General features: G+C 53.4%; 2 protein-coding genes across 4 annotated transcripts in view; one reads left to right on the top strand and one right to left on the bottom strand.

Moving 5' to 3' along the window:
• Window positions 1–595: 595 nt before the first annotated feature.
• On the top strand, window positions 596–20,496 carry DYNC2I2 (dynein 2 intermediate chain 2). The gene is made up of 9 exons (XM_024762208.1): window positions 596–898; window positions 11,391–11,639; window positions 17,005–17,114; window positions 17,609–17,766; window positions 18,345–18,454; window positions 18,866–19,033; window positions 19,229–19,461; window positions 19,794–19,951; window positions 20,163–20,496. The coding sequence occupies exons 1-9, from the start codon at window positions 596–598 to the stop codon at window positions 20,399–20,401; spliced, it is 1,728 nt and encodes a 575-aa protein (XP_024617976.1). The 3' UTR covers window positions 20,402–20,496.
• Window positions 20,494–25,832, bottom strand: part of SPTAN1 (spectrin alpha, non-erythrocytic 1) — a 56,337-nt gene continuing 50,998 nt past the window's right edge. For all 3 annotated transcript variants that reach the window (XM_024762515.1, XM_024762516.1, XM_024762517.1), the window contains 8 exons: window positions 25,491–25,603; window positions 25,107–25,124; window positions 22,615–22,669; window positions 21,961–22,157; window positions 21,750–21,803; window positions 21,516–21,662; window positions 21,284–21,431; window positions 20,494–20,969 (listed from right to left, as the gene is read on the bottom strand). In XM_024762515.1, coding sequence (XP_024618283.1) covers window positions 20,844–20,969; window positions 21,284–21,431; window positions 21,516–21,662; window positions 21,750–21,803; window positions 21,961–22,157; window positions 22,615–22,669; window positions 25,107–25,124; window positions 25,491–25,603 — 858 coding nt within the window. In that variant the 3' untranslated portion in view covers window positions 20,494–20,843. The remainder of the gene's footprint in view (window positions 20,970–21,283; window positions 21,432–21,515; window positions 21,663–21,749; window positions 21,804–21,960; window positions 22,158–22,614; window positions 22,670–25,106; window positions 25,125–25,490; window positions 25,604–25,832) is intronic.

The following is a 25,832-nucleotide window of genomic DNA, read 5'->3' as shown; positions in this document are numbered from 1 at the left end:
TCATGTGGGCCTTCCAACTACTCAACCACACTGGATCCTCATATGGATGTTTAAAATCGCCATTCTATTGTGGCAGAAACTGAGGATCAGACGGCTAGCACTTGGCTTCGAGGTGGTCGCCAACTGGAGCTCTCTGCTGGAGCACTCGGCAGCTGCGCCAGCTCTGCACCCCGAGGCCCCACAACTCCAGCCCGCCGCGGCCACAGCCCCCCGCCCTCGCCTCTGCGCCTGGCCGCTCAGCGCCATCTTTGAACTTGGCACGAGCGCGTCCCTTCCGCACTTCCTCCCCACCCAGAATAGACGCGCATGCCCCAAGCGGGCTCCCTCTGCGTTTGGAGAATCCAGAACTGGTATTGCTTGTCGCACCGTCGGAAAATAATAATTTATCTCTTCTTCTTGGATCTTGGGGTGGGGGGGAGGAGGAGGAGAAGGTGGACGAGGAGGAGGAGGAGGAGGAGGAGGAGGAGGAGGAGGAGGAGGAGGAGGAGGAGGAGGAGGAGGAGGAGGAGGAGGAGGAGGAGGAGGAGGAGGAGGAGGAGGAGGAGGAGGAGGAGGAGGAGGAGGAGGAGGAGGCGGCGCGCTGACAATTTCAAAAATGGCGCCGATAGCCTCACCTTCCCAGCCTTCCGCTCTGGAGGAGCGGGGGCGAAGGTTGCGTCAGACTGCGCCGGCGCCGGGGTTGGGGAGGGGGGTGGGGGGCGGAGCCGTCTCCACGGTAACCCGCGCGCAGCCGGGGCAGCTCTGCCGCGCGGGAAGCGCGGGTGCTGAGGCGCTGGCTTCAGGCGGGGCTGCGAGCACCGAGCGGCCCGAGCGGCCCGGTCCGCTGCAGGACGAGACCCTGGGCGTGGCGTCCGTGCCCTCGCAGTGGAGGGGCGTCCAGGGCATCCGCGGGGAGACGGTGAGGGCGCGGGTCTGGCTCGGGGCGACGTGGGCGGGAGGGCGAGGGGCCTCGCGCGGCTGCCGGCCCAGATTCTGAGGTCCCACCGTTTTCTTTTTATATTTTAACTCGCAGAAACTAACCCTTTGGGATACCCTCGTCTCAATTTCCCCAGTCTTTGAATAGCAACAAAAGAGTTTTTCTTTAAAACCTCTAAAAACCCCACGTTTTGAAGGATTTCGTGTGAACTGCGGTTTTTAGGCATTTCAAACTAACTTTCACTTAAAAAAGACGACCAAACTGCATTTTCAGGTCGAGACACACCCGTTTTCTAGTACGTAGTTTAATCCAAAGCATACAGACGAGGTGGTCTGAGATGAGGGCAGGGCTGCAGGGGCCCAGGGCTTCTGAGGGATCTGTGTGTAGACTTGGAGCCCCTGCTGCGTCGGGGGCGATTCCTCCGTCACCAAGGGGGGAGCTCCCTCCCGGAGCGTACACGGGGCGCTTGTCTGCATCGGACAGGAAATAAACTGTATGTAATAAATAAGTATACTGTGTGTTAGAGGTGAGCAGTGGACATGGACAAAAGAAAAAGGGCGAGGGGTTAGAAAGTCTGGGTTGGGGAGTGAGAGGTGGGCTGCAGGGCGGGCCTCATGGAGAGAGTGATGTTTGAGCAAGGACTTGGAGTGAGAGAGTTCACCAAGTGGACACCTGAGGTAGAACAGTCCAGGGAGAGCAAACTTCAAGTGCAAAGGTCCTGGGGTTGGAGCCAATCTGGTGTGTGTGAGGAGGCAGGTGGGGCTGGAGAGGAAAGAGAAGGGGAGAATAGTTCCAGGTGAGGTCGGAGAGGGTAAGGAGAGGCAGGTCAAGTATAGGGCTTGCTCATCATTGTAAGGATGTTGGCTTTTCCTCGGTGAAAATGAGCATTGCAAGGGGTCTGCATATTTCCCAGCAGAGGAAACTCAGGCTGAGCTTGCCACACAGGTGTTAGAACCTGCAGAGACCATGTCCTCACCAACACCAATACCAATGAGGTTTCTGTGATGTCGTACTCTTTTTTTTTGTTTGTTTTTTGCGGTACACGGGCCTCTCACCGCTGAGGCCTCTCCCGTTGCGGAGCCCAGGCTCCGGACGCGCAGGCTCAGCGGCCATGGCTCACGGGCCCAGCCGCTCCGCAGCATGTGGGATCCTCCCGGACCGGGGCACGAACCCGTGTCCCCTGCATCGGCAGGCGGCCTCTCAACCACTGCGCCACCAGGGAAGCCCTATGATGTCGTACTCTTGAGGACAGGTTTCTTGCCTCTGGCCAGCAGTCTGCAGGTCTCAAGGCAGATTTCATCTGGCTTCAAAGCACTTCACACTTCGCCATGCTGGATACTAATGGTTCTAGTTAAAAGCAAAGGCAGCGGATAGTTTAGTTATATCTATCCATCTTTACTGAAGGTAAATGTGTAATTCACATTCACTGGCTTTGAAAAAATACTTGAAATAGTTCTTGTTTGCTGAAGATTCAGATTTAATTTAATTTAATTTTTTTTTTTTGGCTGCGTTGGGTCTTCGTTGCTGCACGCGGGCTTTCTCTAGTTGCGGCAAGCCAGGGCTACTGTTTGTTGCTGGTGCGCAGGCTTCTCACTGCAGGGGCTTCTCTTGTTGCAGAGCACGGGCTCTAGGTGCGTGGGCTTCGGTACTTGCAGCACGCAGGCTCTAGAGCTCAGGCTCACTAGTTGTGGCGCACGGGCTTAGTTGCTCCGCGGCATGTGGGACCTTCCCGAACCAGGGATCAAACCTGTGTTCCCTGCATTGGCAGGCGGATTCTTAACCACTGGGGCACTGGAGAAGTCCAAGATACAGATTTTAAAAGATTCCAGGTTGGGAACCACTGACTCAGTCTAACTTTTTACTTTTTTTTTTTTTTAAAACAAAGAATGAGATTGAGGCTTGTTGATTTTCTCGTAGCTATAGTTTTAACCCATAGGGCTCTAAGAACTGATTCTAATACTTGAGGTGTAAAGGCTTTCATCTCAGGTGTTCCAGTTGAATCAGTCTTTCCTGTCTTATTAAGGAAATTCTTTATTAAGTTGTAAGATTGTTGCAGGGGTCAGAGGAAAGTGGTAAATTGCTTTTTCCAAATTAACTTGTTTCTCTTTATAGAAGTTTCTGTGTCCAAATTTAGAAAAAAATCTGGATAAGGAAAGACTGGAAATAAAAACCACCCCACAGTCTCATTGCCCAGGCATTTGGTTTATACCTGCTCCTTTTTTGTTTTGTCTGTTTTCTCCCATTTTTTTTTTACAGAAATGGAATCACACTGTACATAATATTTTGTAGACCCACTTTTTTCACTCAGTACACCCTGAACATCCTTTGTGTTTAAATTTTTTTTATAACTTCATTTTATTTAATCAGTCCCTTTTGAAGGACGGTTTCCAGTTTTTCTCTTATCGACAAACCCTGTGATGAGTGTTTTAGCTAAATTTGTATGCAGCTTCTTAATTTTTTTTTTGTAAGTTACTTTGGAAAAGCCGAAAATTGTTCTTTGCTTGGCCCACGTAGTGGTGCAATATTGGAATGTACTTTTACGTCCCAGTGATGAATTTTTTTTTTTTAAGTATTAATGATCTTTGGCCTGATTTGACTTTTCTTGTCCTGTTTCGATTGGTTCACAGAGGGACAGGGTCCTGGACTTTGGGACCAGTCTGTGGGTTTGAGTGCACAGACTCTTTGGGGGCTTGGCCTTGGGCCAGTCATGTGATCTCTTCTGCAAAATAGGTCTTGGTAGAATACTTCTGTGGGATTAAATGAGATGCTCCTAAGAAAACAGTTTGAGATCCCAGCTCTGTTCAGGTGTGGGGGGGATCACGAGTGTCAGTGCTCAGGCAAGCAGCTGTGTGAGGTGAAGGGCTCCTGATTGCCTTAACCTTACTCATCTGCTTTCTCAAACTTGGCTGACCCTGGAATGCCCTGGAGCGTCTTGAAAAATATGAATGTCTGGTCCTTACCTCCAGTGATTCTGGTTTAATCGGTATGGTGTGATCTAGGAATCTGGTTTTATAAAAGCTCCCCAGGTCATTCAACGTGTGGCAAAACTTCAGAACCACTAATTTAATCCACCCTCCTCTGCAGCAGTTACCTTTCTGAAGCCCATTCTGACCCTATCAGAATGTAGGGTGCATTTTTCCATTTTTTGTGGTGAGATACTTATAAAATTTACCATATTAAAGTGTAAATTCAGTGATATTAAGTACATTCACGATGTGCAACCATCACTGCCATCTAGTTCTAGAACTTTTTTATCAGCCGTTGCATTTTGGGCATTCCGGTCTGTCTCCTTTGGACTCTGAGCTCCCAGAGGGCAGGGTGTGGGTCTTGTGTACTTTTGTATGTCCCAGAGGCCCCCAGGAAATACTGAATTTAATACTTTTCTTGTGTCCTGTCATCCATGGGCATGATTCTGATGCATTTTCTCCCCTCCTGCTTTGGCTTGGCTGGGTTTTTTTTTTTTTTTTTTTTTTTTGCGGTACGCGGGCCTCTCACTGTTGTGGAGCCCACGCGCCACAGCTAGAAAGAAGCGCATGAGCCGCGACGAAGAGCCCACGCTGCAACTAAGACCCGATGCGGCCAAAAATAAATAAATATTTTTTAAAAAATCCCCCAAAAACCAACAACAAAAAGAACGGGAGGTCATACCTTGATGTTGGTTCTGGGTTCAGTTACCTGCACACTCTTGGAGGTCTCACACCAGCGAGACAAGAGACAGTGTAACTGTTTCTGTTGCATCACAAAATCTACTCAGCTCAACTTGGTTTTTTTTTTTTTTTGGCTGTGCTGTGAGGCTTGCAGGATCTTAAGTTTCCTGACCAGGGATTGAACCCCGGCCCCAGCAGTGAAAGTGCCAAGTCCTAACCACTGGATTGCCAGGGAATTCCCATCAACTTTATATTCAAAATAGTCCCATCATACAGCTTCTGCTAGTTAACATCAAAATGTATTTCACACCAGGGTCAAATTTTGTTGGTATGCTGATAAAGAGCTGCTGAATTAGGTCAGGAGTCATCTCGGCTCCCATCACACCTGAGTATCATCAGGTGTGTGTATAAGACTCAGAAAGGACATGGAAGGGAGGGCTGGGAAGAGAACCTGAGGAGAAAGGAAATTCTGGGTGGGAGGGAGGGAGGGAGGGGGGGCAGCAGTGAGCCTGAATGGATGTGGCAGTGACAGTGCCGAGCCATGTTCACATTGGCAACATTTCTCAGCCCCTGGGGAGGAGCCCTGTCTCACCCCATCCTACCCAGGTGAAACCTGGGTCCCCAGAGAAGGGGAAGGGGGGCAATATGAGCACTGTCTGCACCTCGAGGGCAGAGGTGAGGGCTCTGGGGCCTGGGGTGTGGCCATGGGAAGTATATAGCTGAGGGGCTAGGCCCACATCTGGGGTCTGAGTGCCCTCCCCATGGCATCAGCTGGGGGCATGTTAGCAGAGCAAATTCTAGGACCCCATCCTAGACCTACTGAACCAGAAACTGTACAGGGAGGAAGCAGCAGTTTGTCTATTAGGAGCCTCCCGGTGATTCTGGGGCTCATTGACGACGCTAGTCTAGAATGGTCTCTGAGGTCCTCTTCTACTCTGGAGTCAGGTGTGCGGCTCAGGTGGGTTTTGGGGGTGAAATGACGGGCTGTGTGCTCCGTATTTGCTGGTAGTGGTTACTGCCGAAGAGAGTGAGGGGGCTCAGCCTTCAGCTGCATGGCGTCCCAGACCTCTGCCTATTCTCTGTGTGTTTCTGTATTTCGTCATCCTCCCAACCCCCATTTTAACAGGTATTACAAAGGGGTGTGTCTCACAACTGACGTGTATATTTAATATAGTTTCCTCCTGAAGAGCTATTACTAAATAATTGGTATGTTTTATTTATTTATTAAATTTATTTATATATATTTTTTATTTTTGGCTGCGTTGGGTCTTCGTTGCTGCACACAAGTTTTCTCTAGTTGGGTGCGTAGGCTTCTCATTGCGGTGGCTTCTGTTGCAGAGCACGGGCTCTAGGCACGCGGGCTTCAGTAGTTGTGGCTCGAGGGCTCTAGAGCGCAGGCTCAGTAGTTGTGGTGCACGGGCTTAGTTGCTGTGCAGCATGTGGGATCTTCCCGGACCGGGGCTTGAACCCATGTCCCCTGCATTGGCAGGGGGATTCTTGACCACTGCACCACCAGGGAAGTCCCAATTGGTATGTTTTATAATCAGTAGTCAAGGAGATCTAGAAGGTATATTTTTAATAAGAAAGTGACTGTGTTCTACTTATGACCACTGCATGTTGACACCGTGTGAATGGGTTTCTTTTTTTAAAAAAATTATTTATTTTTAAATTTGGGCTTTCTTGAGTTGGCAGGGAGCGGGGGCTACTCTTCCTTGTGGTGCGCGGGCTTGTCATTGCGGTGGCTTCTCTTGTGGAACATGGGCTTCAGTAGTTGTGGCACGTGGGCTCAGTAGTGGCTCGTGGGCTCTAGAGCGCAGGCTCAGTGGTTGTGGCGCATGGGCTTAGTTGCTTCGCGGCATGTGGGATCTTCCTGGACCAGGGCTCGAACCCCTGTCCCCTGCATTGACAGGAGGATTCTTTTTGTTTGTTTGTTTGCGGTACGCGGGCCTCTCACTGTTGTGGCCTCTCCTGTCGTGGAGCACAGGCTCCGGACGCGCAGGCTCAGCAGCCATGGCTCACGGGCCCAGCCGCTCCGCAGCATGCGGGATCTTCCCAGACCGGGGCACAAACCCGTGTCCCCTGCATCGGCAGGCGGACTCTCAACCACTGCGCCACCAGGGAAGCCCGGCAGGAGGATTCTTAACCACTGCGCCACCAGGGAATCCCCTGGCTGGACAGTTTCTGAATGAGTGAATCATGCATAGGCACTGTCGACATGGGATTCCTTTAACCTTTGGGGCTGAAGGTGGGGAAGAGTCCTGTTCTCTCACAGAACACCCCTCTGGGCCACTGTTGCCACCTGTTGCTGGAGAGTGACTGGTCGCCTGGCCCATGAGGGCCGTTTCCTCAGTCATGGGAAGTGTTCCTGAAATTGATTGACCAGTCCTTGAGGCCAGCAGCGGCATCTTATTTCTGAAGTGGGGCTTTGTGGGGTGGTGGTCTGGGAGACAGAGCCCTCCTGGGTATGGGCTAGGGCTCTGGCAGCAAGTAACAGAAACCAGCCAACCAGCTCCCATCGGACGCTTTTCTTTAGGATGCGGAGGTGTCTCCTGGGCTTGGCATGGAGATGCACCTGGTCCTGAGGAAGGGGCAGGAATCAGAAGCTAGGCGGCTTTGGAACCCTCTCTCCACCTCTCAGCTCTCCTGTTGCCACACACCCTGTGAGGCCTGTCTCTGCACGTCTCCTGTCTGCACTGTGGCGCTGGCTGATTGTTGGCACTGTGTTTCAGTTCTAGGCATGTGCCGTTTATCTTGGAGTCTTTGTCTCAGATGTGAATTTCCCTGAGAGAACCCAATTGGCCTGGCCTGCTTAGTCTCTGCTTCTTGTCCAGTCGGTAGCTACAGGCCTGGTGTTTGGGCCCAGCCTGCATCATGGCTAGGAAGTTTTTGGAAAAACTGGCCCTTGTGGGAGGGCAGATTCTCTAGAAGGTATTTCCTCACCATTCTGGGCCTCGGTTTCCTTTGTTGGCAAGATGCAGGAGCCCTGACATTCTGGGTGTCTGTAGGCTCTCTTGGGACCGGAGGGCAGGACTGCCACCTGGACTCTGCTCCCTGAGTCCCACCGGCTTCCTGCTCCGCTGAAGGCTGCACAGAGTTTGAGGATCTTGCTTTGGGAATGGTTCTCCTGTTTCTTGGCCACATGTCCCAGTGTGATCGAAGTCTGGCTGGATCCCACCCGTTTTCCCCTGCAGTGCCTCTGAGGTGCAGAAGGCAGGCGGCAGGCCCAGCATCCACAGTGGTCACCTGCCCAGGGAGCAAGGATCCTGCTCACCGCGAATCCTTCCTCTCACCTCTTAGAGGCTTATTATGGGAGCTGCGCCCTGGTGACAGCCACATGCTGCCTCCTGGCGTGGAAGGCACCACCCTGTATGTGGCGGTCGTGGGCAAGCCCTTCCCCCCGGAGCCTCCGGACCTCATCCCTAGATGGGTCAGGGTCGGTTATGAGTTATGTGTATCTCGAACCGTGGGAGCTGACTTAGGTGTCCCAGAGTGAAGAGAGAATAATAGTGGCTTCTCACCAGTTAACAGAAAAAAATTATGGCTGCAGTGTCATTGGTTTTAAGTTTTTTAGTTAAGTTTTAGTTAAGTTTCCCTCCATAAATTTTCCTTAGTGTTTTGGCATCTGTTATTTGCCTGAATAAGCAAACAGCAAAGGAACACTAATAGCAATACCTGAAAAGTTAAGAGCTTGTTGTCTCTTTGGACATTTTTGCTTGTGGTTGTGACCTTACATTAATTTTTACATTAAGACATTCATGTAACATTCTCTTAGAAACATTGTTTTGAGTTCATCTGATGTGATTAGTGGCCAGGATTTTAGACTGAGAGAAAACACCTTGACTGAGAGATAATTCAGTGTCGTGTGTCAGAATGCCTGGATTCAAGCTCTGTTGTGATTGCCTCTTTGCTGTGTGACCTTGGGTGAGTTACTTAACTTCTCTGTGTCTCAGTGCCAACCTTAGAAATGCAAAAAATAGGATTTACTTTATAGGGTGGACGTGAGCATGAGTAAGATGATACAGGTAGGGGCTTCCTTGGTGGCGCAGTGGTTAAGAATCTGCCTACCAATGCAGGGGAAACGGGTTCGACCCCTGGTCTGGGAAGATCCCACATGCCGCAGAGCAACTGAGCCCGTGTGCCACAACTACTGAGCCTGTGCTCTAGAGCCCACGAGCCACAACTACTGAGCCCACATGCCACAACTACTGAAGCCTGTGTTCCTAGAACCCATGCTCTGCAACAAGAGAAGCCACTGCAATGAGAAGCCCGCACACCACAATGAAGAGTAGCCCCTGCTCACCACAACTAGAGGAAGCCCATGGGCAGCAAGGAAGACCCAACACAGCCAAAAAAAAAAAAAAAAAAGATGATACAGGTAAAGCTATGGGGACAGTGCCTCAATTAGCACTTAACAACTGGTACTGTTACAATCTTTGAGGCTTCCAGGAAGTTTGAGATTCACCCACAGTCTTTTAACATTTTGTCTCGGCATGTTTACTTTCTTTTTTTCTTTTTTTAAAATAAATATTTATTTATTTATTTGGTTATGCTGGCTCCTTAATTATGGTACGTGGGCTCCTTAGTTGTGGCATGCAAACTCCTGGTTGCGACATGCATGTGGGATCTAGTTCCCTGACCAGGGATCGAACCTGGGCCCCCTGCATTGGGAGCTCGGAGTCTTAACCACTGTGCCACCAGGGAAATCCCGTTGGTGTGTTTACTTTCTGATTCCTGTGCCCATCCATTGATTGATCAGTGTTCACACTCCCTCAGTGGACTCCTCGTCTTGTGGCTTCAAGTCACATCTGTGGTTGGATGCTTTCTGGAGCTCGTGACCAGTCTCAGAAATCCTCGACGCCTCTATGGGGATGTCTGAGAGGCATCTGTCTAAAGGGGGTCTAACAGAAAGCCTTCTGTGTTCTCTTCTCCTGGAATTTGCCCTCACTTTTAGTTCAGGGACACCCCATCCACTGGTTCTCATCATGGTCCTGTGGCTTATACTGCGAAGGAATCCCTAGCCCTTTGTCCTGGCTCACAGACTTTCTGTTGCCTGGACCTTGCCCTTCCTCACCCTCTGCTCCCAGGTACGCTGCCTGCCGTCCAGCCTCTAAGCATGGGGCCTTTTCTTCATAAGGTTTTGTTCTGTTCTCCCCCCAACCCTTTCCTGGGACCCTTTTTCCTGCAGCTTTCCACTTGTCCTTCACACCTTAGCTCAAATGCCATCTCCCCAGAGGCTCCCTCGCCATCCCATCCCACTTGCGTCCCCAGCTGTTCCCTTCTCTCCCACACCTCTGCATCCATCTAGCGCCACTTGTGTTCCATCATGTTTTTCTTGTGTGTTTATTTGCCTGTCCCCAACCCCTACGTAAGCTCCTTGGGCACAGGAATCTTGCACGTTTGTTTTCTGCTATATCCATAATAGCCTGACAGCACCTGGCAAGTAGATGTTAAATAGAGAGATAAAATGTGTGTGTGTATATTATGAATGAACTTGTACTAGCTGTCAAATACCATGCAAAGTGCTGGGGATGTAAAGATAGACAGGGTTCTTTCTTTTTTTTCTTTTTTAAATTAATTTTTGGCTGTGCTGGGTCTTCGTTGCTGCACGTGGGCTTTCTCTAGTTGTGGTGAGCGGGGGGCTACTCTTTGTTGTGGTGCGTGGGCTTCTGTTTGTGGTGGCTTCTCTTGTTGCGGAGCACGGGCTCTAGGCACGTGGACTTAAGTAGTTGCCCCAGGAGGGCTCAGTAGTTGTGGCACAAGGGCTTAGTTCCTCTGTGGCATGTGGGATCTTCCTGGACCAGGGCTCGAACCCATGTCCCCTGCATTGGCAGGCGGGTTCTCAACCACTACGCCACCAGGGGAGCCCGGGGCTACTCTTCATTGTGGTGTGCGGGTTTCTCATTGTGGTGGCTTCTCCTCTTCTTTTTTTTTTTTTGTGGTGGCTTCTCTTGTTGCGGAGCATGGGCTCTAGGCACGTGGGCTTCAGTAGTTGTGGCACGTGGACTCAGTAGTTGTGGCTCGTGGGCTCTGGAGCACAGGCTCAGTAGTTGTGGCTCATGGGCTTAGTTGCTCCGCGGCATGTGGGATCGTCCCAGACCAGGACTTGAACCCGTGTCCCCTGCATTGGCAGGTGGGTTCTTAACCACTGCTCCACCAGGGAAGTTCTTATGCTGGAGGGGCTCAGAGTTTAATGGGAGATGGACAAGCAAAGAGAGAATTAAGTTGAACGTGAAGAGGAGCATGGTGACAAGTGCTGAGTTCTCCACGTTCTAACAAGAGCTGCGCCTGGGGAGTAGTCTGTCTTTTCCCAACTAGCTCATCACGGACACACATGTGTCCTTTGATCACGGTGGCACCTTGAAAGGTACCCTACTGGAGAGGGCTGGCTGCCAAGTTGGGGGAGAAGAGGGGTGTTCTGTTGGTGACCAGGTCTGAGGTTCTTCAGTGCTGGCTAAGACAGCCACTGCTGGCCCTAAGATGACCTGATTCTTCTTGATGTCCATATTTTCAAAAAGGGCCCTCCCATGTCCCCTCCAAATAGTGTCACCGAAAGTCCTGGGTCAGGCCCTCACTGGGTCACCCTAAACCAATCACTGTGGCTGGGGGAGGGACCGAGTGCTCCGATTGGCTAGCTGGAGGTCAGGTATCCCTCTCAGTGGGTTGTCTTCACCCATGCCACAAAGAAAGATAGGCTATTTACTAGAGGAAGGGGACAGACAGAATGAACTGCGGTCCAGTTATTTATCCTTGGGGGAGGGTGAGTGCCCTGGGCAGGTGATGCTGGGAGTACATCTGGCTGGTGACTGTGTTTCGATCTCCTTCTCCAGAAAAGTTGCCAGACGGCCAGCATTGCCACTGCTGAAGCGTCCGCCCAGACCCGGAAGCATGCAGATGCTGAGGTGCAGACCGAGGCCCCTGAGCCCGTCAGCCTGCAGTCTGTGCCCCAGTATGATGGCCCCCGGCTTGTGGCCTTTCTCCGGAGAGTGGAGGCCATGGTTACCCGAGAGCTGAACAAGAATTGGCAGAGCCATGCGTTTGACGGCTTCGAGGTGAACTGGTCCGAGCAGCAGCAGACGGTAGGGATGGGCTGGTGTGGGCCTGGGATGTCTCAGGTTGAGGCTTCACCCCATTTTTAAGTCCTTCTTTTGTGCCATGCAAATAATAGTAACACCAAAAATAATAATAACAGCATTCACCGAGCTCTTACTTTTTGCCAGGTACTAAGTTAAGAAGAAGTCACTGGGCCGTCCCTGCTGCCCTTGAAGTAGGTGCCCTTGTTATCTCCATTTCACCGCTGGTAAGCGGTAGAGGCAGGATTTGAACCTGGACAGTCTGACTCTGGATCTTATTTTCTTAACCACTCAGCTGTGTTTCCCCAGGCACTCTCTGTGCCAACTCATCTATCCCTCAGGACAACTGTATGAGGTAGTGCTATCCTGATCTCCAATTTATATTTTTTATTTTTTCTTGGCCACGCCGAACAGTTTGTGGGATCTTAGTTCCCCGACCAGGGATCAGACCTGGACCCCTGGCAGAATCCTAACCACTGTACTGCCAGGGAATTCCCATGATCTCCATTTTATAGGTGAGAGTTAGAGAGGCTAAGGGACTTGTCCACAGTCATACAGCTGTAAGTGGCTGAGCTGGAGTTTGAGTCCTGGTCTGTCTGGTCTCACTGCCATGCTCTAGTGACTTCAGCATCGCCAAGACTTTCTGGTCTCGAGGCACAGCTCAGAGCTGTCACCCTGTCAGCTCAAATGTCCAGTTGGGTACGCAGCCTCTGCTTTGAGACCAGGTAACCTCTGAATGAAGGAGGGCCCCTTGGTGGCTTTTGCTCCACCCTGGTGTTGCCTGTGGACAGGCTACTGAGCAAGCAGTAAAAACTTTTCTTATACAATGTTTTCTTCCTTTAGAAATGGAGATAATTCTGTATTCAGAGGTCATAAGCCCTCCTCTACTCCCCTCCTCTTCTTGTATCTTCCTTCTATCTATTTCCAGATACATAGTTGCCCTGTTCCCACCAACTCGTTGATAGGTATGGGAAAGTCGGTTTATTTGAGAGAAATCCTCAAAATCCCTCTGAAAAATAGCTGCCAAGTCCACACCAAAGTGTGGAGTCATTGTATCTTTTTAAGCAGAGCACAAGAAGAAGGTAATGAATGTTAAAAGCGCAGCTCAGCCTGCCCCCTCTTACAGTTGCATTCAGAGAGGTTAAGCTTTTGTTCTTAATTGTTGAGGCTTTTCCACCCTTCTGTGCAGTTAGTTTGGTCCACCTGTGTATTACTTTCTCCCCCTTTAAAAACTATTCTTTTCTGATTACAAAAGCAATACATGTTCATTATAATAAATATGAACATCACAGAAATACAGAACATGTAATCACAGAAATACAGAACATGTAATACGTAGACAGTGAGTGGGAGCCCTGGTTCAGAGGCCTTTCCCATGCTACACTGACACATAGCATTAGTGCTACTACGGTTGTCATTAAGAGCATTTTAAACAAAAATGGAAAGCACTGTACATTTTGTGACCTTTCTCACTCACCAGAGCTTTCCACGCCAGTTCCTATAGAGGGGCCCCAATCCCCCTATAACCTGCATCACGTCCCACTGCACAGACACACCAGCCTTTCTTGAGTCCCCTGTTGTTGGACATCCCAGCAGCAGCTTCACTTCTAGACACGTATCCTCCAGAAACACGTGAATGGGCGGGCGGTTGCGCAGCACCCTCTGGGTGGCCGTGTGGCGTGTGGTCCCCTCACGGCCCTGAAGTTTCTTGCCTTTCTGACTGTTGGGCAGAGGAGTAGTGCTTTCAGATTTTGCTGTTATATGACAAAACTGAAGTGAATCTCTCTCTCACTTTGTTTTTCTTTTGCATCAGTATTTTGATTAGTTCTTCCTGGTGGGATTACTATTTTGGCTGACATGTCTGGTTGTTCTGTGTCTACTCCAGCTGTCTAGGTGTTGGCCTTGACATTTCACTGCCGTCCTTGGCTCTAGTAGCCCCGGAAAGCCTGAGATGCCACTCTTTTTTTCTTTTCTTTTCTTTATTTATCATCTTTGGCTGTGTTGGGTCTTTGTTGCTGTGTTGGGTCTTTGTTGCTGCGTGCGGGCTTTCTCTAGTTGTGGTGAGCGGGGGCTACTCTTCGTTGTGGTGCGTGGGCTTCTCATTGCAGTGGCTTCTCTTGTTGCGGAGCACGGGCTCTAGGTGCGTGGGCTTCAGTAGTTGTGGCTCGTGGGCTCTAGAGCTCAGGTTCAGTAGTTGTGGCGCACGGGCTTAGTTGCTCCCCAGCCATGTGGGATCTTTCCAGGCCAGGGCTTGAACCCGTGTCCCCTGCATTGGCAGGCGGACTCTTAACTACTGCGCCACCAGGGAAGCCCTGAGATGCCACTCTTAACGAAGGACTGTAACTTCACAATTCTAAAATCAGTGACAACGTGGCTGAACACTTCAGAATTAGAGATGAGGAAGAGGTGACCCAGGGCACCCCCTGAAACCTTTGACCTCTTTGCTGTGTCGTGTCCTGCCTCTTGTTTCCATGTGGGTGTGGCTGACTGCTGTGAGGCACTGTGACCAATCTTGGGGTCTTCTCTCTTCAGAAGCAAAGCCCGTTCTGTGTTGTCACGTTGCTACAGATGTCATCCATCTGTGTATCTCTCTATCTCTCTATTTCTCTATCCATTTATTTATTTTTAATATTTATTTATTTGGCTGCACCGGCTCTTAGTTGTGGCACGCGGGATCTTTTTTGCCATGTGCAGGATCTTTAGTTGTGGCATGTGAACTCTTAGTTGAGGCATGTGGGATCTAGTTCCCTGACCAGGGATCGAACCTGGGCCCCCTGCATTGGGAGTGTGGGGTCTTAGCCACTGGACCACCAGGGAAGCCCCGATTTATTTTTTATTACCATTTTTTATTTTATTTATTTATTTATTTTTGGCCGTGCTGGGAGGCTTGCGGGATCTTAGTTCCCTGACCAGGGATCGAATCCCAGCCGCCAGCAGTGGAAACATGGAGTCCTAAGCACTGGACCTCCAGGGAATTCCCTATTACCATTTTTTAAATTGAAGTATAGTTAATTTACAACGTTGTGTTAGCTTCAGGTGTACAGCAAAGTGACTCAGATATACATATGTAGGTATGTGTATATATATATATATATATTCTTTTGAGATTCTTTTCCATTATAGACTTGTTTCCTTTTTAACTGCTACATGATGTTTTACCATAAACTTTTTCTTCTGGAGTCAGGTTTGTTGAGGTATATTTTCCATACAGGTAAACTCATCCTGTGTGCTGTGTTGAATCTTGGCAAACACATACCCATCAGTGAAGGTATAGAACAGCCCATCTATCTTTTTTTTTTTTTTTAATTTTTATTTATTTTTGGCTGCGTCGGGTCTTTGTTGCTGCCCGCGGGCTTTCTCTAGTTGCGGCGAGTGGGGGCTACTCTTTGTTGCAGTGTGCGGGCTTCTCATTGCGGTGGCTTCTCTTGTTGTGGAACACAGGCTCTAGGCGCGCGAGCTTTAGTAGCTGTGGCACTCGGGCTCAGTAGTTGGGGCATGCGGGCCCTAGAGTGCAGGGGCTTCAGTAGTTGTGGCGTGTGGGCTCAGTAGTTGTGGTACGTGGGCTTCAGTAGTTGTGGCTCGCGGGCTCTGGAGCGCAGGCTCAGTTGTTGTGGTGCACGGGCTTATTTGCTTCGTGGCATGTGGGATCCTCCTGGACCAGGGGTCGAACCCATGTTCCCTGCATTGGCAGGCGGATTCTTAACTACTGCGCCACCAGGGAAGTCCCGAGAATGGCCCATCTTTCCATCCCTCTGCATTCTCATCTTTAGATTTTAAATTGTACTGATCATTGCAATTATAAATGGTGTTATGATACATTATGTATATAGTTTATTTTTAATATAAACTTTTATTAAATTTATAAAACATGCATAAACACATGCACAAATTGCAAGTGTTCAAGTCCATACTTTTCACATAGTGAAAACATTTGTAGAACCAGGACTGAGATCAAGAAATGGAATGTCAAAAAAAAAAAAAAAGAAATGGAATGTCACCAAATCCCCAAAGGTTTTCTCATGCCCCGTCTACTTCCTGGCCCCACTGTATGGCTTTGTTTTAAAATAACAGATTTATTGAGATATAATTTACATCCCATATCATTCTCCATTTGAAGTGTACGGTTCAGTGAGTTTTAGTATATTTCCAGAGGTATGTAACCATTGCCACAGTCAGTTTTAGAACATTTTCATCACCTCCCCAAAACAGAAACTCCATATCCATTAGCAGTCACTCCCCATTTCCCCCGCACCTCCTGGCAACTGCTCCACTTTCTGTCTCTGTAGGTTTGTCTCTTCTGGACGTTTCATATAAATGGAATCATACAACACGTCTCTGTGACTGGCTGCTTCTGCTTAGCAGAGTGTTATCGAGGGTCCTTGTGTTGCAGCGTCTATCAGGGCATCATTCCTGTTATGGCTGAATCACACTCTGTTGTAGGGATATACCACACTCCGCTGTTACGGATCGAGCTGTGAGCACTTGTGTACAAGTGTGTGTTTCCAGTTCTCTTGTGTATATACTTAGGAGTGGAATTGCTGGTCCATATGGTAACTGACATCTGAGGAGCTGCTAGACTCCTCAGCGGCTGCGCTGCTCTGCGTTCTCACTAGCAGGGCGCAGTGCAGCTTCTTACAGATTTTGGATTCTTTCCATTGGATGGTTTCTTTATATGGGGTTATGAGGTCAAGAAGTGTGAAACTGTTCACAGGAGTTTTGGTCTATGGTGCAAATACTTCCTGGAAAGTGTGTCTGTGGTGCAAAATCCCTCGCCGTGTCCGGCATCGCCGGCCTTCTCGTTAGCTGCTGCTGGCCACCTATGGGCTGAGAAACAAGGTGCCAGAGTTTAAAAAAAATGTGTGTGTGTGTGTGTTTAAATACACATAACATAAAATTTACCATTTCAACCATTCACGGGCCCAGCCGCTCTGCGGCATGTGGGATCTTCCTGGACCGGGGCACGAACCCGTGTCCCCTGCATCGGCAGGCGGACTCTCAACCACTGCGCCACCAGGGAAGCCCCATTTCAACCATTTTTAACTGTACAGTCCTGTGGCATTGAGTATAGTCACACTGTCGTGCAACCATCACCACCGTCCAGCTTCAGAAGCCAAAGCTTTTGAAACAGATGTGAGTACAGGGTCCAGCTCTGATCTGGAGCCTGGAGTCTGTCTCAGTTCCCAAGGCCCTTCCTTCTGGGTTTCTGGAAGCATCCTGTTAGGGGAGATGTTGGGATGAAGGCTCCACACTTTCCCCTAGGGCTGGACGGTGGCCTTGAATCACTTATAGGGATTGGGAGGCCCAAGGCTGTGTGTGCTTTTTGGCTGGGTGGCTTTGGGGCTCAGGGTTGGGGATGGTTTGTCTCTTGCAGGTGACCTGCCTCCACACCCTGGGCTACCCCCCAGCCCAAGGACAGGGTCTGCATGTGACTGGTGTCTCCTGGAATACCACTGGCTCTGTGGTGGCCTGTGCCTATGGCCGGTGAGTGGCAGCAGGGCTGGGTGTGGGGCAATAGAAGGCCCTCAGACCCTTGTCTGAGCCTCTGTCTCCCCGTCTGTGCAGTAAGGGGTTGGCCCAGAGCTTGGCCTTTCTGGGAGTCTTCCTTCTTAAGGCTGCCTGGGCATCAGGTTGGCAGGAAAAGAGCAGGGAAGGGACTCCCAGTGCCCACCTGCCAGCACTGGGCAGTGGGCCCCAGGCCTGCCTCACCTGCTCCGAGAGCTGTCTCCTGATATGCCCAGGTTCGCCCAGCTGGAGACCCTTTTCCAGAGAAACTCATGCCTTCGGGGTGCCTCAGAGGAGCCTCTGCCGCTTCGATACCGAGCACAGTGTCTGTGTGTGATGGGGCTATAGAGGCTCACCTGTTTGGGGGGGTAGGGGGTGAAGGTGGGTCAGGTGATAGGAGCACAGTGGGGGCAGGGTGGGTTGGGATGAAGCCCAGGCTGAGGGGCAGAGCTAGCTCAGGCACGTCTGTGCAGGCTGGATGACGGGGACTGGAGCACGCTGAAGTCCTTTGTGTGCGCCTGGAATCTGGACCGGCGAGGCCTGAACCCGCAGCAGCCGTCGGCGGTGGTGGAGGTGCCCAGCGCCGTCATGTGCCTGGCCTTCCACCCCACGCAGCCATCCCACGTAGCAGGTGAGACGACCAGCCTAAGTTGCCTCTGCTTCCCACCCTGCAGAGGGTGGCCAAAGCCCTCCCTTGGGCCCTCAGCCCCTGGTCACGGCCAGGGCAGGTCTGTGGGGGAAGCAGAGACCACAGGTGGCCCGGACCCCTGGGCTCAGGTGAGGATGCGGGGGTGCCCGTGCTGGGCGCAGAGCTTGGAGGAGGCGGGCAGGTCCTTAGCTGAGTCTTGAGGGGGTGTGGGCCATGCAGAGGTGTGGCCTGGTCGGGACAAGCGGCAGGAAGAAGCAGGCACCCTTGGGGAGTTGACAGAGGTGATGAGCTGTGCACGTTGGGGAAAGGGGGCAGGTGAAGCTGGAGGGAATGGAGGGTGCTGGGTGGGGGATGGTAGCCTGGCAGTGGGAGAAGCTTCCTGGGGCGGGGTACAGCAGGCTGGAGTGTGAGGCCTGGGGACCAGGACGTTTCTTCCTCAGGGCTGTTTTCGAGAAAGTGGCCCCACGTCCTGGCTGAGTGGGTGGGAAGGGTGGGGGCTTGTCCAGGAAGCTTGGCTGCTGCGTGGGTCGGCTCCTGCCCAGGCCCTCTCGGTCCCGCAGGGGGGCTGTACAATGGCGAGGTGCTGGTGTGGGACGTGAGCCATCCGGAGGACCCACTCCTCTGGCGCACGGGCCTGACGGACGACGCGCACACGGACCCCGTGTACCAGGTCAGAGCAGCGGCATGCTTGGCGGGTGGGGAAGCACGTCCTCCCGGGCTGCGCCTTGATGTCGTGGGCCTGCTCCACGACGCGGGGCAGGAGAGGGGGCGCCTGCTTGCCACAGCCAAGGAAGAAGGTCACCAGGGAGCTGGCAGTGAACAGCTGCCTCTGGCATTCTCAGAGCTCCCAGGCCATGAGTCACACCCGCCCCTTCCATCAGAGCCACAGTCCCCACTGTCCTGGTTTTCTGCTGGGACTGGGGGGACCTTGGAACCCTCTGGTGGGTGAGGCGGCTCCCAGGCCTCCCCGCGTAAGTCTCCCTGGAAGAGAAGGGGAGGGGGGAGGGGAGGGACACCTGGTCTTGCTGGGAGATGGGGCAGGCGTCCTTTCTCAGCTCGGCCCCGCACACTTGTTGTCCAGGTGGTTTGGCTCCCGGGGCCCCAGCACGGCCACCGCTTCCAGGTGCTGAGCGTGGCCGCTGATGGGAAGGTGCTGCTCTGGCTGGCGGTCGGGGCTGGCCGGCTGCAGCTCAGCGCGGGCTTCGCCCTGGCCGTGCAGCAGCTCCCCAGGAGCACCAAGCTGAAGAAGGTACGAAGGGGCGAGGCTGCTGCCCTGGAAATGGGCCCCCGAGGCAGCCCCAGGCTGTGGGACCCCTGAGCCAGTGAGCCTGGGGGCAGGCAGGCGGGAGCCAGAGGGCCACAGCGTCCACGCACGTGCCTGGGCTCCTCGGGGACACCGTGAGCGGATTCCCTCTGCTCTGCCCTGCTGTTCTTTTCTCCACAGCCTCCCCGGGGGGAGACCGAGGTGGGTGCCACAGCAGTGGCTTTCTCCAGCTTTGACCCAAGCCTTTTCGTGCTGGGCACGGAAGGCGGCTTCCCGCTCAAGTGCTCCCTGGCAGCGGAGGAGCCCGCCCTCACGCGGGTGCCCAGCTCTGTGCCCCTGCGGGCCCCGGCACAGTTCACCTTCTCTCCCCACGGTGGCCCTGTTTACTCTGTGAGCTGCTCCCCCTTCCACAGGTAGGGAGGGCCGGAGCCTCCTCCATCAGCCACAGGGCCTCTGGCACAGGGAGGGTGAGGGAGTCCCACCAGGCCACACATAGCACTGCTTAAAGGACCTGCGGTCTGCCCTGGGCCTGGGTCTTCCCCATTTGAGCCCCAGTATCCGGAGCTCCTGGGGTTGGCGCCAGGTAATCGGCCCCTTACTTTCGAGGAGGACCCCAGGTTTGGGGGCCTAGGGAGGCCTCTCATGAGCCTGACAGCCCATGAGGAGTCCGGCAGGAAGCCCCCAGCCACACCTGAATCCCCAGCGTTCATCCCCTGCCTGGCTGTCTGCCCTGCATCCTGTCTAGGAATCTCTTCCTGAGCGCTGGGACCGACGGCCACGTCCACCTGTACTCCATGCTGCAGGCCCAGCCCCTGACCTCCCTGCAACTGTCCCACAAGTACCTGTTCGCTGTGCGCTGGTCCCCAGTGCGCCCTTTGGTGTTTGCGGCTGCTTCTGGGGAAGGTAGGAAATGGACACCAGGCTTGGATGCGTTGAAGCTGACATAAGCCCAGCCTGTACCTGGAATTCTGGGCTGGGGAGACTACGTGGGGTGAGGATGACTTTCCTTGTGTGGGGTGGAGAGCTGAACTGAGTAACAGCCTGATCTTGTGCACAGGAAACTGAAGAGGCTGCTGCTCTGGGCCTCTCTTACCCCATGAATCTCCCCTTGAAGGTGATGTGCAGCTGTTTGATCTCCAGAAAAGCTCCCAGAAACCCACAGTTTCGATCAAGCAAACCCAGGATGAAAGCCCAGTCTACTGTCTTGAATTCAATCGTCAGCAGACTCAGCTCCTGGCTGCTGGCGATGCCAAGGGCGTCGTAAAGGTGTGGCAGCTAAGCAGCGAGTTCACTGAACAAGGACCCCGGGAAACAGAGGACTTGGACCAACTGGCAGCAGAGGTGGCCACCTGAGGTGGGGGGAGTCCCAAGTACAGAGGCAGGTGGGGTGAGGCTACATCTGTGCTGTATGGTTCTGATGGAAGCTGAATGAAGGCACGACAAGCTTTGGGGGGAGTCATTTATTTGTCTTTTACACAGAAACAGAAAATTGGGAGGGAGAACAAAAGAACTAGCCAGCTGCTTAGATATTTCTGCAGTCGGAATGGGGCAGCTGGCTTCACGACAGGAAGGGGTCCCCACAGCAACGTGGCACCGGCAACCGGACCAGGAGCAGTTCACTGAAGTACCATTTTCTACTAATAAGTCTCACCCCAAGCTAAGCAGGTTTAGGTTACAATGGAAAGCAACACTGTCTGTCTGGAGGATTTTTCTTAAGAGCACAGAGATGAGTTGACATGCAGCAAGGCGATGGCAGGGCAAGCGGCGTGGGCCAGTCTAACCTAGGAGCAGAGGATCAATTCACGAAGAGCGAGCGGGTAAATTCAACGTAGTCAAAAGCAGTGGGGAGTTCGCGGCCCTTGCCGTCCACGTAGGGCTTCATGTGGGAGACGCAGTAGTCGGCTTGTTCCCGAGTCAGGTTCTGGAGGGCAAGGTGGCACCTGTCAGTCAGCCAAGCCCCCACCAGCCATTCCCACTGAGGCCGGGGGACAAGGCCGACTTCAAGAACGTTAATGCCCAAGCTTCAGGACCTCTGCTGCTACGGCCTTTAGCCTGGACTGAGTTTCATTTGAAAACAGGGATAAAAATGCCTGCACCCAGCAGCTAACGCTCAAAACCGGGGTGCGTTACTCTAGACTCGGCTCTGCCCCTAACCAACGGGGCAACCTTGCCTGGGCTTCACTTTTCAAAGGAACCCCTCACCCCACCCCAAGCTAGGGAAGCAGAGCCCCAGACCTGGTACAGCTCCTCCTTGGTCACATAAGGCTTCCCTTCGGAGCTCAGGGCCCGGAAGGCGCTCTCGATCTCCTCACTGGACTTGACGTTCTCGGTCTCACGGCTGATCATGAAGGCCATGTACTCTTGCAGGGAGACGTGGCCGTCCCTGGGGGGCCAAGGTGCAGTGAGCAGGGAGGGTGCAGTAGGAGCCACGTGCAGAGCTGCTTCTACCACGTTCCCTGATGCTCACCTGTTTGGATCCACAGTGTCCAGGATGGCCTCGAACTCGGGGTCGGGCTCCCCTTCCTCCACCATGGGCAGGTCATAGCCCAGGGAGCGCAGGCAGGACTTGAACTCCTGGTGGTTCAGCCGGCCAGACTTGTCCTTGTCAAAGTGTCTGTGGCACAAGGCCGAGGGCTCAGCACAGAGGCCCTGCTGCTGAGCCCACCTCCCCCGCCAGGAAGGGCGCAACGCATATACTCACTTAAACATCATGCTGAATTCTTTGAGGGCCTCCTCGGTCACCCCGGTTGTGTTCCTGGAGGAAAGAACAGAATTAGGGACCGGGTACTCCACCCCATACAGCTGGTGACACGTTCTGTCCTCTCCCAGTAAGCTGACTGCTGGACGTGGGGGCGACCCTGCTTCCCACGGCCCCTGCTGCCGCTGTGCCCGCCCGGGGAAGCTGCAGGTACCTGGCCTGGATCTGCTGCTCCAGGTTGTGCTGCATGCGCATGCCCAGCTGGTCGAGCTGGTCCCACTGCTGGGCCAGGCCCACGGTGCTGTGCTCTGTGTACTTGTTGTCCAGGATCAGGGCTTCCTCCATGGCCGCCCCCAGGTCCTCAATCTTCTTGAGCTGACTTCTCATGGCTCGAATCTCCTGGTGCTTGCGCTGCGGGGGTGAGGGAGCAAAGATGCGTGGGACAGCGGCTCTTGCCTCCGTTACCGGGCCCGAGAGCCTGCTTAAACAGCCCTCCTCCGTCTCTGCACCCCCAGCCTGAGACCTGCAGGGCTGCCTGCAAGGGGAAAGTGGGGATGGGGTGAGGTTGAAGAAATCCAGCAGCCTCAACGGAGGAAGAGGCGTCAGTGTGACAGTCACACATCAGTGGGTTGACCTGCCAGGGAAACATAGTACTGAGGACCAAAGGAGCCTCCTCCTCTCCCAGCAGGGCTCCTGGTAGCAACTGTCAAAGACAAAAAACTCTGTAAAACGACGGAGGTCCTGGGCTGCTTTGGGAAAAGGGGGTACCTGACCAGCCCACCTTGTACCCAACCTGAAGCCAAGTAGGCCTGCTGGCAGTGGTGGGATGAAGGGTTTTAGGCGCGCCAGAAACACTAAGGGCACTTACTTTGGTAGCTTCAAGCTGGGATTCGAGGGTCCCGGATTCTTCCACCATGCAGGACCTAAACACAGAAGCACAGTGAGGCAGGAGGCCCGATTGCCAGCTCGAAATTAACTTCCCTCAGATAAAAGTGTCTGCAGTCTCAAATTCGTCTTATTAGGATATGAAACCTATCTGCTACTGGCTATCTTTTCTTAAGCAGCTCTGGGAGCCAGGGAGGGCAGGTAATACTTCTCCAGTATACTTCTGGGAAGCTGCTGCCTGATGTGGTGTGCCACCTGGTAAGGCCAACAGATAAGCCAGGGCTGAGCCCCCATCCAGCCTGCTCCCCGCTCCCCAGCTGGGACCCCTTCTCATGTGGCTGGCTCCTTAAGCCCACCCAGGCTGTAGCATGGTACCTGATCCAAGCTAGGCCCTTGAAGGGTACCTCAGGAACTGATTTTAAGTTCCATAGGAACAGAGAGGGGCTGCAGGCCTGGCAGCATGCTTCCTCTGCAACCAGGGGGAGAAGGACGCCTGTGCAACCCTTCGGACAGGAGACCTGAAGGTGAGGGGAGGCTGGCAAGCCACCCCGAGAAGTCCTGGAGTCTCCTGCAGGCTCCTGAGGGGAGCCACACTCTAGGATAAGTGACAGCAGTGGGAGGAGAGGCAGTCAGATGACCCCTTGACATCGGAACTGGGGTGTGAAGATCATGACCAGATTTGGGTTTGGTCCTGCCCAAAGGAGAGGTGGCTGCCACTAAGCCCCAGATTCAGGTTCTATCATCTACAGACACAGCACCAGAGGCTCCTTCCGGGGCTAAGTTCTGAGGAGCAGGGGGCCTTTGGGGAGCCTCTATCTTCCCGACAACAGTGTGAGATCACAGAGGCTACCAGTGAACGAAGATGAATGAGGTTACGTGCAGGGATGAGTCACACTGTGTGTGTGTCCTGGGTGGGGTTTTAGCCCGGCCTCCCCGGTACCCACCTTTGCCCCAACCTACCCTTTCAACACCCAGCGAGCCAGCATTAGCTGTGAAATCTCCCTAGGTTCAAAGTGCTCTAGCAAGGCAAGGCACCAGGCTTCCTCCTACCCCAGCAGGTCAGACTCACAGTCACGCCATGTCCCCCCAGGAAAAGCACACCCCCAGGACCTGGGGGCAGGAGGCCGGGTGCTGGTGCAGTGGGAGGAGGGCAGACCCCTCCTTCCCATGCGGCCACGGGCGGTGGGTTAGTCAGAAAGCAGAGCTGCCTGGGGAAGTCAAGAGTGCACTGGTAAAACCACAGCAAGGTAAGAAGAGAAACAGGAGAAAAACCTTCCAGACAGATCATCCCCAACTTCATACTGATAGACACGAATGACCCGACGATACGCTATGCTATTCAAAGAAAAGAAACCAAATGAATACACCAGCGGAAGGGGAGGCAAGAGCACACCGAGACAGACACACACCACAAGGCCCAAGCTGGTCAGTGCACAGGCAGGGCCACCTGGCGCCCAGGCAGGGACGTGGTACAGGCCAAGGCGACAGCCGGCCTGTGAGGGCAGGCAGCCTTGGGCGGCTCACATGGGGACTGGGCAAGACGGGACAGGGCTGGGAGGAGCCACATGGTAAGGGGAGCATGGCACCTCGTGGAGACAAGTCCAATGCCAGCAGACACGGCCACGGGCACCGGGGAGGAGAACGGACCCCAGGGCAGCTTATGAGCTCGAGCCAAACCTGTGATCCCAGGATCCTGCCCCACTCTGCCTTCAGCACGTGCTCGCATGAGCGAGGGTGACACTACTCCCACTGCCTCCTTTAACGACTGACATGCCTGCCTGCAGGGCCTCGGGAGCGCTAGTCTAAGCCACCATGGTCCCGGGAGAGAATGCAAGGGTGCCCGATCCGGGCAGAGGCCAGGGCCTCCTGGGGAGGCCCCACTGGCACCGGGCAGGACAGCCCTGCTCCTCTCGGGGCTCCTCCCAAGTCCTGTGTCTCTCCATCACCCAGAAACCCTGAGCACCTGGGCTTCCTCTCGAGGCAAAAGACAGCCTCAGCCCTCCGTGGGGGCACTGGGGGAGGAGGGGTCAGTGCACAGACGGGGACTTAGTGCACCAGCTGGAGCCCCTCAACAATGTCATCCTATTTCACGCCCATGACATGATCCCAATGGACACGTGGGGGAACAAGGCAGAAAAGAAGTCCAGTATAATCCCAATGGCTGAATAATGGGGATTCTCAGAGGCTCTGGACTCCAGCTCTGGCCTTCGGGCCCTATCTTAGAGAACCCTTGGAATCTGAACAGGAAGGTGGGAGCGGCTCCCCTCCCCAGACTGCAGGCCGTCAGGGACAGTGGGCCATGGGTGCCAGGGAAGGGGGCGAGGGTAGGGCGGGGGACGTGCAGCCTGCCCCAGGCAGGAAGGTCCATTCTGGGATCCTCTGCAAGCCAGGCCACGAGGAGACAAAGGGCAGAGGGACAAGCACACTAGACACCATCACACCACAAGCCCGGAGAAATAAGAAGTCAATATTAACCCATCGAGGAGATATGTTCTGTGGAGATGGGATCCAAGCAGCCACAAGACAAGGTGGTGTCCGGACAGCAGCATCGCGAGGTGGGGGACAAAGGCAGACACAAGAAAGAAAACAAAAACAAAACCAAGGTCATCAGTAACCCACGCTGCGCTCAACCCTGTACCCGTCACCGTCGCTGTGCAACCACGGGCGACGCTCAGTCCCACCCAATCCAGGACATCCAGCGACTCCACCTCTGGAGAAGTTCCTTCGAGAACCCTCCCAACTCTGCCCACCCCTCTGGCTCCAGCCAGACCAGGCTGCACTCCTAACCCTTCTTTCCACACTCTGGAGCCCGAGGCCTGGGCATTCAGCCCCCAGGACCCAGCACTCCTGGGGCCGCACCTGGTCTCCTGGATCCACTGGTGGAAGGCGTTGGCGTGCTGGGCGAACTCCTGGCGCAGCTTGTCGTTCTCCTCCTGCCGGCGCTGCTCCTTCTGCAGCTCCAGCTCCCTTTCCTAAGGACCGAGGGAGGAAGAGGCGTGTCATCCCCGCCCCCCTTCACGGACAGGCTCGAGGCTCAGCCACTGACCGGCCGGTCTCAACATTAGAGAGGAACAGGGCATAGTTTTCTGAAGCTACTCGGGGGGATCAGGGAGGACGAGCTGTTCATCTCAACCCACAGACAGCACGGAAGGCGTCTGGTAGGCATTCGCCAGCCCGCTTCCCCAGAGACCTTGCAAGATC

This window comes from Neophocaena asiaeorientalis, unplaced genomic scaffold (assembly GCF_003031525.2).
Source record: "Neophocaena asiaeorientalis asiaeorientalis breed wild unplaced genomic scaffold, Neophocaena_asiaeorientalis_V1.1 scaffold78, whole genome shotgun sequence".
Classification (NCBI taxonomy): Eukaryota; Metazoa; Chordata; class Mammalia; order Artiodactyla; family Phocoenidae; genus Neophocaena; species Neophocaena asiaeorientalis.
This window is presented reverse-complemented; position numbering and strand designations above follow the sequence as displayed.

Excerpts from the sequence above, each read along its gene's own strand:
- DYNC2I2 (XM_024762208.1), top strand. The coding sequence starts at position 596 with ATGGCGCCGATAGCCTCACCTTCCCAGCCTTCCGCTCTGGAGGAGCGG. Across the intron at positions 899-11,390 it reads AGGGCATCCGCGGGGAGACG|AAAAGTTGCCAGACGGCCAG; the intron begins GTGAGGGCGCGG and ends CTCCTTCTCCAG. Across the intron at positions 17,767-18,344 it reads GCAGCCATCCCACGTAGCAG|GGGGGCTGTACAATGGCGAG; the intron begins GTGAGACGACCA and ends TCGGTCCCGCAG.